Genomic DNA, 11,852 nt, shown 5'->3' on the forward strand with positions numbered 1-11,852 from the left:
CTACATTTTCCAAAAAAGAAAAATTTTAGTGAGATGAATGCCATTGTTCTATATCTCTGCAAATCTCTTTGATGCCTAGCTTAAAGACAGCTGGATTCTTTTACCTGCTTTTACATTCAATCTTTTAAAGTACACGAAGAAAATTCAAGCTCACATAGTTGGAAAGAGGAGAATAATTTTAATAGCCTTTGCAGATAATTGTGGATATTCTTCAATACTACACCAAAACTCAACAAATAGTTATTTCTTAAAGGTTAGTTATAATGTAGAACCTGAAATCATATCATGAAATTTTGAATTCAGTTACATTAAATTAAAATCCACTGGTCCATCCCTTGCCCAGGCATGACTTTGTAACACCACCCATTAGTCATCTGGAAAATACTGGTTCTCTGAATTACACAAGTCTTCTAAATGCTAACACATTTAAATACCTCTAGGAAATCAAATTTGTTACTCTCACCACCAGTTTCATCAAAAAAATCTGTAAGCACTGGGAAGTGGTCAAGCTCACCACAGCAACAAAGAGAAGTTTTACAAAATTCTAACTTTTGCTTAGTTTAAATTTTACTAGTCACAAGTATTTCTTTACTTCAAGTGAAGGCTCCTTTCATTCATTTTCAAGAAAATTTTTACCAAATATCCTACTCTGAACAGTCTGTGTGACTGCAATCTTTTTAAATAAAAATGGCGTTCCATTAAAAAACAGGTACTTCAGTTTATGACTCAAACAATAACAGTGCTTTTCCTTGAGACAGCTTCAGTATGCATCACACAAAAGATGAAAAATAAGTGTACTCAAGGGTCAAGACTTAGTAAGATTAATCACTGTTACTGTTTCATGAGGATAAGGTTAAATGAAACTGGCACTTTAAAAAATTTTACTTATTTATTTATTAACTATGAATGCATGGCAGTGAAAATATTAGTACAGTTTGGTACCACGGTCTTGATCTGTGTTAAGACACCTGTAATTTTACTCACCACTGCTTTTGCACCATCAGTGCAAATGTTAAAATGATAAATTTTTAAAAAAAAAAAAAACATTTTGGTATTATGATGCAAAGAGTTTTGACTCATGCATTCCCTGAAGAGATCCTGGGGACCCAAGAATCTGCAGATCACACTCTTCAAACCACCGACTTAATCTGATTGGCTCATGTGTCCTGATGGACTCTGAAGGAATTTTTCTAGTCACTTTTAATATTTATAACTGATCGTTTCATCAGAAAGTCAAAAAACTGTATTCATTAGATTCTACTAAAAAAACAGTTAGTGTGTAATACATATGAGAAATATTTCCAGCTAAACTTTAAAATAAAACTCTTAAAAGCTTAAAATTCAGTTGACTAGAAATTATGCTTTATGTAAATGACCTTGTTTCCTGATAATTTTGCAAAAATGAGTAGTTACTATACTTACATTTTCAGGAGTATGCAAATATTAAGAATATGGCATAAAAAAAAAAGCTTTTGAAAATAAAAAAGCCAAATTATCACCCACATTTTGGATAACTCTCACCCTGCCTGCCTGAATTCAAGATGAGGACAGGGGTCACAGGACTCAGAGAGGCAGAGGAGCAGTATCTAGGGACATAAAAGCTCACAGGGATGACCATCCAGACTGAGGCAGGAATCTAACAAGGGCAATTCTCTAACCAAAAAAGCAGGCAGTTTTGTGAGTTGCAAGATGAGACCTGGAGAAATCACCAACAGTTTGAGGGGCAGAAGCGGGGAATGGAACAAAGATACGCACTTAAGACCAACTGCTCATATCAATACCTAGTCAGGGGCAAGGCAGCAAAAAGCAAAATCAGACTAGTGTAATTGAAGAGAAAATTTCAAGGGCAATAGACTGCATATAAACATGCTGTATCCCTTCCACTCAAATACTAGATTTTCATATTACCTTTTTTCTCCTCTTCCTCTTCCTCACAGAACTCTGCTAGGGAAAATGCTTCCTTGAGTTGCTCCAATTCAAGTTTTAGAGTCTCTAATTCTTCTCCACTTAGAGAATTAAGAATAGATTTCACCTGAATGGATATAAAATAATAAAAAGTTGTGAGTACAAAAGAAAAACATTTTCAAATGGAGAAGAGGCTACAGACCAAATTAAAATAAAAATTATGAGCTCACCAGCCAATACAAACTATTCCTTAAGAACCTCAATACAAGACGCTAGTCTTTACAGAAAGATAGGGAGAATTTATACTTAAAAAAAAATTAAAAGCCAGAAACATCCGGAAACTATTAGTGCTTAACAATGGCTAAGAAATTAGGGGGAAGTTAAGCAGTCTTGAATCAATTAAAAACTAACAGGCAATTGTATCCAAATTGGCAGAATTTAATCCAAATTACAACAGGCAATTTAATCCAAATTAAGCCAGAGAGACTACCAAAAAAAAAAAAAAAAAAGACCAAGGCAAAGGCAAAATACAAATGTGCTATTAAGACCTCCTGGTTAACCTGTCCTTTTCTATTTAAATTGAAAGAAATAACACTGGATTCATTATATTTCTAGCAATTAGTTTATCTTGGTATAGTATTTTCAAAGAGTCTCAAGCCTCCATGTCAAATACATTTCATCTTCCAACTGTACAAACAGAGAAGAAACTACACAGCACTCCTTTGCTTGAAGACCATCCATTTGAAATTGCTGGTTTGGAATTACCTTTATTTCACTTTCTTGGGAAAGCATCTCCAGAGCTTCCAGATGTGAAAGGCCTTGAAATTCATCAAAGAGGAGCCCATAATTAGTTTTCTTGTCCGTTTCCAAGGTAACCTCATTGGAGGTCCATAGCTCTTCTTTCTCCTTTGCCTCTCGTAAAACCTGAAAAAAAGGTGGAAGCTTACCCTGCAGCAAGTAATGAGAGCTCAAGGGTGAGTTCTGAGAGCTGAGGGAAGCAAAGCTGAGATGGTAACAGGAGAGCGCACTGCCCTTTCATTCCTAGCACTGCAATTCAAGTCTGATAGGCTAAGGAGCTGCTGGGAAAAAACGGTCACACAAAATTCGATCCTGGACAGGGTAAATAACACCTAAGGAACCAGGTGGAAAGTGCTTTAAACATTAATGTACTCAACAACTCTGAAAGGGCTTGTCACCTTCTACTGCACTGATAGGAGGCTCCTACAGAAAAGAAAGAGGAGGAGAAAAAGAACTGGGCATCTTTCTAAACATTTCAGATCTCACCAGCCACCCCCTACCCAAAAAAGCCTTAATAAAAGTATCACTGAAAACTTTTCAAAAGGCATTATTAATAAGGTCTACCACAGGCAAAAATACAGATCAAAACAGAAACATGAAGTAAACGGGTAAAGACAAACAGTACCTGAGACAATGTAGAATTCCGGTTCATCAGACCCTTGGTTCTTTTAAATCCAGGATCCCCTTCTGCTATTACATCCATTGTCTTTTTCCCAATGAATTCTAAGGCATCCAAACCCCCACTGATTACGCTCTTTCCCTGGGAAACACATGCAACTTCATTACAGTAATACTGAAAAAAGACATCTGCATGTTTGGATTATATAAAATAGTGGCTAACAATACCAAGCACTAGCAAGAATGTGGAGCAACTAAAACATTCCCACTGCTTGTGGGAATGTAAACGGGTTTAAACACTCTGGAGAACTGTATGTCAGTATCTACTATAGCTGACCATATGAACAACCTATGACCCAGCAACTCTACACATGGTTGCATACTCAACAGAAATGTTGAGGTTCATCAAAAGATATACAAAATGGGGCGCCTGGGTGGCTCAGTCGGTTAAACAACTGCCTTCGGCTCAGGTCATGATCCCAGGGTCCTGGGATAGAGCCCTGCATCGGGCTCCCCGCTCAGTGGGAAGCCTGTTTCTCCCTCTGCTTCCCACTCCCCCTGCTTGTGCTCACTCTCTCTCTCTCTGACAAATAAATAAAATATTAAAAAAAAAAAAAAAAGAGAGGGACGCCTGGGTGGCTCAGTCATTGGGTGTCTGCCTTTGGCTCAGGTCATGATCCCGGGGTCCTGGGATCGAGCCCCACATTGGGCTCCCTGCTCTGCGGGAAGCCTGCTTCTCCCTCTCCCTCTCCCACACCCCCTGCTTGTGTTCCTGCTCTCGCTAACTCTCTCTCTCTGTCAAATAAATAAATAAAATCTTTAAAAAAAAAAAAAATATACAAAATGTTCATGGCAGTACTATTCGTAAAAGCCAAAAACTGGAAACAACCCCAGTACTCACCAACCATGGAATAAATAAATGCTACATAGTCACATAATGGAATACAGCAAAGAAAATGGAATACACCATACCAACTACATGATGGAGAAATAATACAAATATAATGTTGAGTAAAAGAAGCCAAATGCAATAGGGTACATACTGTATGATTCCATCTATGTCAAGTTTAAAAGTAGGCAAAATTAATCTATGATGGTAGAAGTCAGAATTGTGGTTATCTTGGTGGGCAAAAGGAAGAAGCACAGATGGCTGGGAGAGGGTACAGGTGGAAAACCTATGATATACCATCACGTTGGTTTCTTAGGCTGAGTGTGTTCATGTTGTAAAAATTCCAACTGAATACTTATGATTTCACTTTTCTGTATATATGTTTTACTTCAAGAAATTAAAATTAAAAAGTACTAGTTATCTATCTTCATAAAGAAAGATATTAAGTTTCCTATAAAATCCTTTTAAAAATGTTTCTAATCATCTATAGTTATGAGAAAAATATTTTTGTAAAGTAGGGACATTTTCTAGGGCCACCAAACTCAGAATTCATAGTCCATTAAATATTATGTACATTGCCTCTCTGTTACTCTTCATCTTCTGCTCTCTACTTCTTTAAAGAAAGTTTTCAAGTAGCTCCCACTCTACCCCTAAGATCAAAGTGATTGATCTTCAGCAATTTGTGGACTCCCATAAGAGTAATCAGTCCTCGTGGCTTTTCAAGAAAAGGAGGGAGGAAGAGATAAAAAAAAAAAACAAAAAAAAAACCACTATATTCACAGAGGGATACAGTCTACCATGCATTTTACTCACTGTGGTCTGAACAGCAGTAGAGATGGTTGAGAATACACCAAATGGCCCAGTCAATGGGGAAGAGTTTGCATTCTCTTTGGCATTTGTCTCTCCTACAGGAGGAAGGAGATGTGTAAACATGAAGGGATGATCCATAAATAGTTTTCTTTATCAGCATCTATGTGAAATTTTAAAAATTAGACCCTGCTTCCTATACACAGGGTAGCCTTACCCCTTTTTGTTTTATTATTTTAAACTATTTACCTATTTTAAAATGAAAACATAGCTTTTTTCATTTTCATTTCATTTCAAAAATAAAATCCAGTCGTTTGAGCAAACTACTGTATATGTAACAATACATTTTATACTGTATGATTCTATGTATACGATCTTCTGGACAAAGTCAAACTTTAGGCAGAAAATAGATGAGCAGTTGACAAAAACTGAGAGTAACTGATGGGTGTGACCACAAAGGGGCAAGAGGAGTCTTTTAGGGGGTGATGAAAATATTCTTACATTTTGATTATCTATACACATACAGGAAATATTCTATACTGTATAATCACAATGGACTGTGATTATACTGTGTAAACAGGATTATATGTTCGTTGAAACACATAAACTGTATACCTTAAAAGAGTAACCTTTACTATATGTAAATAATGCATTTACATATAATTTACAATTAATTACACATATAAATTATAAAATCAATAAATCTGACTTTTTAAAATATGCTCTATTTTAAATTTTATCCTAGAAAATTATGCTTATTGGAGAAAAAAAATGAGACGATCAAAAAGAAACAAGAGTGGGAGACAATAAAGCCCCTGAGAGATGGAGAAAGCAAAATCAGGGCCCGAAAACTTCCTATTTTCTGGTCCCAGGCCATCTTGATCCCTGGTTATAATTCTGTATTTTGTGGCTTAAGGGAGAGTACACTGATCAAAGCAGGTATCCAAAATTAAATTTCACCCTCATAAAAATCCAAACACAAAAAATTAAACCCTTAAAACTAAACACGTTAAAATATTTTTTTGTGTCACAACAGAGTCAAATTCAGCTAATTCTTCTTAGGCTCTTACTCATTTGTGCCAAACACAATGCTAGGCAATTCTTATATTCTACATTCATGGCTTTATTTAATGTTTTTAACAGTCCTTTGACACAGATCATCCCATTTCATAGATGACTAAAGTGGCTAAACGACACAAACTTCTGTTAGTCAGATTCCAAACCCCTTTGTCACCAATTCCATGATGCCCTGAATATCAGACTACTCAATAAATATATACTGAAAAATGAGCTCAACTGTTCCATTTTAACCCATAATTCTAGGTCTTAATGTTTCCACATACTGACCTGTTGCATGCTGGACTTCGGTTGAAATTTCACTGGGACTAGGAATTCCAAGAGAAGTCTCTGCCTTCTCAATGACATTTGAAATACCTTGTCCTAATGAGGAAAATGGTAACATTTTTACATTTGAATATTACTTACTATTAATCACCAAAACTGAAGAAACAAACCAAAACAATCCTGCAGATTTTTAAAATCACTATGGTCACAGACATTTTATTCTGACCATACATAACTAATGTTTGGAAGTGTAATCTTACCAAAAAACAAAACCAACAAAACCAACAAACTTGATTTACCACCGCACAATAGTCTTATATTAACAATTTCTGGTTAATGAGAAAACAAGAAACTCTAATAAGAAATGCTAATGAGAAGATGCTGTAAACTCTAGCTATACTACAAATCAGCCCATCATTCCTAATGAATTCTCAAACTATAAAGCCCTTAAGTAAACATGGAATAAGAATTATTAACAAAGTCATTTTTAACACAGATCTGGAGCAACATACACACAAAATTAGCAAAATGATGATCTTACCTACTGTAGCTACTGTAGCTGAGGCTGAAGAGAGTAATGACTTGCCCCAGCTGCCCCAATATCCCCAACCGGTCTGAGGTACATCTTTGGAAACAGTCTCCTATTCTTCCCAGTAGGCAGAAAAACAAAAGGCAAAAGAAAAGGGAAAAAGTAGAGAATAAGAGAGTGTATAGACAAGGTATCTAATTATTAGTCCAAAGTACAGGTGAAGAAATACCTATCATTAAGCTAAAGAATTGTGTTGCTTGCCTGACAAATGTTATGTCACCTGCATTTAAGCACCATGTAGCAAAGGCAACTACTCATAAAGTCATTTATAAAACTGAGAAAATTGTGTTTTATGGCTTTTAAAGAAAAGAAATAGATACAATCTTAAATTGGTTTTGGTTCCAAATTCCTTTTAACCCTAACTTTTAATCCCAGTGTTTTAATAGATACTCTACTTTGCCTACAGCCTGTGATGCCTCAACAGGGAGAACTTCTGAAGTCTCGAGGTCACTGGAAGGTTTGGACTCCGGTCTTTTCCGAGTGATAGCTACAGGTTCGGATTTACTCTCTGGCTTGGCACTTTGGTCAACAGACTCAGAATTCTTGGCTGGTTCACAGTTCCCATCTTCAAGAGTGGAGGATGCTTCAGTTATCACTGGAGTCTCAATATCATCTTTCTCTGACATGATTAGATCATTGCCTGGTGAAAAAAAAGTCAAAGAAAAAAATTAATCTTATATGCTTTTTTGCTGTAAGTTATTTAAGCTATTTATTTTGAGATTATCATAGAGTCACATGCAGGTGTAAGAAATACAGACAGTTCTGTATATCTTCCACCCGGTTTCCTCCAATGGCAACAACTTATGTAACCACAGTGGAATATGACAACCAGGAAATTGATACAACCCACTGACCATCTTCAGACTTCATCAGTTTTATAGGCACTTATGTATGGTTACTTAGTTCGTGAAATTTTATCATACGTATAGATTTGTGTGACCATCACCACACTAAGGATACAGAACAGTTCAATCACAAGGATCCCTTGTGTTGTCCTTTTTCAGCCACATCCCCTCACCCCCACCCCGCCCACCACCAACCCACAGCAACCTCTAATCTGTTCTCCATCTCTATACAAGATGTCATATAAACAGATTCATACAGTATGTAACCTTTTGAGATCAACTGTTTTCACTCAGCATAAGTCCCTCAAGATCCATCCATCCAAGTTGTTTTATCTATAGTTTCTTCCCTTTTTTGCTGAGCAGTATTCCTTGTGTATGAATGTATTTCAGTTTGTTTTACCATTTACCCATTGAAGGATATCTGGGCTGTCCCCAGTTTGGGGCTATTACAAATAAAATGGCTACGAACATTAACATACAGGTTTTTGTGGAATATAAGCTTTCATTTCTCTGAAATAAGTGACCAAGAGTGCAACTGCTGGATCATGTTAAGTACTTGTTCAGTGTTATAAGAACTGTCACTCTTTACATTTACATTACCATCAGTGATGTATGAGTGATCAAGTTTCTCAGCATTCTCACCAGCATTTGGTGGGTTTTTTTTTTTCCTTTTTTGAGCCATTCTGACAGGTGTGTAATAATAATCTCACTGTGGCTTTAAGCTGTATTTTTATAATGGCTAATCATATAGAACATCTTCTCCTGTGCTTATTTGCCATCTGTATATCCCCTTTAGTGAAATACCTATTTGTATCTTTAGCTCATTTTCTTTGGGGGTTTTGGTTTTTTCTTTTGTTTTATTACTGCTTTGAGAGTTCTTTATATACTCTAGATTCAAGTCCTTTGTCAGATATGTGGTTTGCAAATATTTTATCCCAGCCTGTAGCTTATCTTTTCATCGTCTTCACAGGGTCTTTCACAGAGCAGAAGTTTTTCATTTCAATGAGGTCCAATTTATCAATTTTTCCTTTTATTGACTGTCATTAAAAAATCTTAGTCATTATTTCTACCTCAATTTATAAATTATAAAATTTAAGCCATCAGATAGAATCTAAATCAAACTAGCTTTTGAGCAGCAATGTTAACCAATTCAGTCCCTACCATAAGTACAGCTCTTTAGCAATTAAAGCCAAGATACCACTGGTGTTTTTACAAGAGGCAGATGCTGGTTTCCAAGATAACCAAGTAGAGGAGAAATAAAGATAACCAGAGGAGAAATAAATGTATATATACCAAAGCCTTAGGTATATATAAGCATTTATTTTATACCAATATTTACCAAGTGCAGAATTAGACCCAATTCAAGCCATCAAATGCTTCCAATGTACAAGAGAAAGTCATATTAAGAACTAAGGCAGCTTGGCAGGTGCACCGGGGTAGCTCAGTCAGTTAAGCATCTGACTCTTGATGTCCACCCAGATCATGATCTCAGGGCTGTGAGAGCAAGCCCCGTATCAGACTCCATACTGGGTGTGGAGTCTGCTTAGGATTCTCTCTCCCACTCTTACCCCTGCCTCTGCCTCTACCCCTGCCTCTCCCTCTCCCCCTCCCTCTCAAAAAAGAAAAAAAAAAGACCTAAGGCACCTTGGAAAGAGCACTATAGGTGAGGTATATATAAAATGCTAAAAGAACAGAGAAGAAAAACTCTGCTGGGATCAGAGAATATGATTCATGCACAAAGTATCTGAAATAAACATAGAACAGTGGCCACAAACTGAGAATGTGACTGCTAAATCCAGCCTTTAAATGTTATTTGGCCTGCACAGTGTCTAAACTTTTATATTAATTGCTAACATTTAAAAATCAGACTTCATACATGAATACAGATTTTCAACTTCTCTAGTAAAGTTGAAATATCTGGTGACACTGGGCCCACTTTTAACATGGTAATAATTAGCTCAAACCAAAGAGTTGCTGGGTCTTTTTAGGCAGGATAATGTTCTCTAGTTTTCTATAATCTCCACCTAAATCTACTTGACTCATTTGTTACCTTATTAGCCCCTGTATACATCTGAGCTTGCAACACCTGTCTTAAAGGGCACTTGGGATTTTGACAGGTGAAGGTGCCAATGAGAAAATTCAAAGGTGTGGAAACAAAACATGGGAAGTGTGAATGGAATGGACAGACATGGAATATCGAAAAATAACAGTAGTTAATATAGCAGGGAGAATAACAAAAAGGCACAAGGCTAGAAAGGTAGATTTACACAACACCATGGAGCCTAGATCATATGGATATATGATATACATACATTACACATTCCCAAAACACACAGAAAAAAATTCAGATGCAACTACCCACATACATGCAAACCAACTCTGAAATATTCATTCATTTGCAAACTTTTTTTGAATACCTACAATGTACCAAGTTTTGGAGATTGAGAATTTATTTATGACACAATTTCTGCCCCATTTACTCCAAGAACCTAATAGGAAAGACTACACAGTTCTTGCATAAAGTTCAATCAATGTTTTGTGTGGCTAAATAAATATGTACTTTTTTTACACTATCATTTCACTTTCTTTATATGCTCTTTCCAAATTACAACACATAATAATATATATTTTATAAGCAGTATACCATATACAGCAGTCCCCTTTATCTGAGGTTTCAGTTACCTGTGGCCAACCAGTCTCGAAGCAAATGATTCTCTTTCTGAGGTGTTGTCAAAAGGTCAACAGTAGCCTAATGCTACAGCACAGTGCCTACATCATTCACCTCACCTCATCTCATCTCACCACACAGGCACTTTATCATCTCTCATCTTGGAACATATCACCTGCAGATGAGGGGCAACTACTATATAATATATAATATACATATTACATAAGTAATTCATATAATTTTATAAAAGGCTGGAAGGACATATTTCAAAATATCAAACACTGGGTCTTCTTTCATTTGTGCAACAAAGATTTAATGAGCATCTAGAATGTGCTAGACATTTGGCTAGGTGGAAAGGTGGTGCCTGTTGATATTCTCATTACCATCACTTTCATCATTATAATGGCTGTGCTATCCCTGTTCTCAATGGATTCATACTTTAACAGGAAAAGCAAAAAAAAAAAAAAAAAAGGAATAAATTTCAGGTATACGGAATCGCACTATTTAATGTTTTTGTAAGTTTTCGAAGTATCCTGGTAGTGAGTGTAGGTTATTTTCATAATTGGAGTGGAAACACTCCAAGAACTGAAATACTACAAGTAAAATTAAATGGCTGAGTCCTTTCTTAAAAATAAAAATGCACACATTTCTATGTACACATATACCTCCCCCCATTTTCCTTGGGAACTTCCAGCCACACAGTTACCAAAATGGAAGGGGTTTAGTTTAGCAGCTAAGAGCACGGGCTCCGGAATTCGATTTTCTTCCAACTTTCCTGAGGGCGGTAACGGCGAGGAAGTCAGTTCACCTAGCTGCTTCTCCGCTTCCTCAACTGTAACACGGGGCTAGAACACCTGCCTGGCAGGATTCCTACAAGGATTCCACCACATGAGGTACGCGAGGGGCTTGGAACAGAGACTGGCACATAGCCTCGCATAGGTAACAGTTGCTATTAGGACGGAGGAGATGGTTTGTGTCATTACTGTCGTTATTGACACTGGCTGTCTCTAGACGGACAAACAGGCGCTCTCACTTCTTCCCACATACAAGACCAGTCCCAAACGGGACATCTGAGGTCAACAAGCGTCCCCAACTTCTCCGACGCTGACAAGGAGAGTTCCTCACACAAACGTAGAGCTTCAATAACCAAAGCGCTTTACAGCCTGCGCGTCCAGCCGGGAGGTGTCGGCAGCCCAGCCCCAGACCACCTCCTCCCACTGCCCAGCCACCTGGAGGGTCCGGCCCCGAGTCCCGAGCCCCCGCACCCCGCCGACCTCCTCCCTGGAAGCCCCGCACCCAGCCCACCGCCACCGCCACCGCCAACCTCACCGCCGCCACAGCCGCCGAGGAGCCACTCCTACTGCCCCGGAAGTACTCCTTCAGTGCGAG

General features: G+C 37.5%; 1 protein-coding gene and 1 long non-coding RNA gene across 19 annotated transcripts in view; both read right to left on the reverse strand.

Moving 5' to 3' along the window:
- Nucleotides 1–11,849, reverse strand: part of FAM114A2 (family with sequence similarity 114 member A2) — a 31,998-nt gene extending 20,149 nt beyond the window's left edge. Inside the window, exons 1-8 of one of the 3 annotated variants that reach the window (XM_036114247.2) lie at nt 11,793–11,849; nt 7,355–7,590; nt 6,903–7,002; nt 6,365–6,457; nt 5,024–5,115; nt 3,329–3,463; nt 2,671–2,829; nt 1,909–2,032 (exon numbers count right to left, since the gene is read on the reverse strand). In XM_036114247.2, the coding sequence (XP_035970140.2) occupies nt 1,909–2,032; nt 2,671–2,829; nt 3,329–3,463; nt 5,024–5,115; nt 6,365–6,457; nt 6,903–7,002; nt 7,355–7,576 (925 nt within the window). In that variant the 5' untranslated portion in view covers nt 7,577–7,590; nt 11,793–11,849. Of the gene's footprint in view, nt 1–1,908; nt 2,033–2,670; nt 2,830–3,328; nt 3,464–5,023; nt 5,116–6,364; nt 6,458–6,902; nt 7,003–7,345; nt 7,591–11,780 lie in introns of all 3 variants that reach the window. The other 2 variants (XM_036114244.2, XM_078066768.1) reach the window with 2 other exon arrangements.
- Nucleotides 1–11,852, reverse strand: part of LOC144381083 (uncharacterized) — a 912,868-nt gene that overhangs the window by 397,050 nt on the left and 503,966 nt on the right. The window lies entirely within an intron of this gene.

The sequence above is a fragment of the Halichoerus grypus genome, chromosome 2 (assembly GCF_964656455.1).
Source record: "Halichoerus grypus chromosome 2, mHalGry1.hap1.1, whole genome shotgun sequence".
NCBI lineage: Eukaryota > Metazoa > Chordata > Mammalia > Carnivora > Phocidae > Halichoerus > Halichoerus grypus.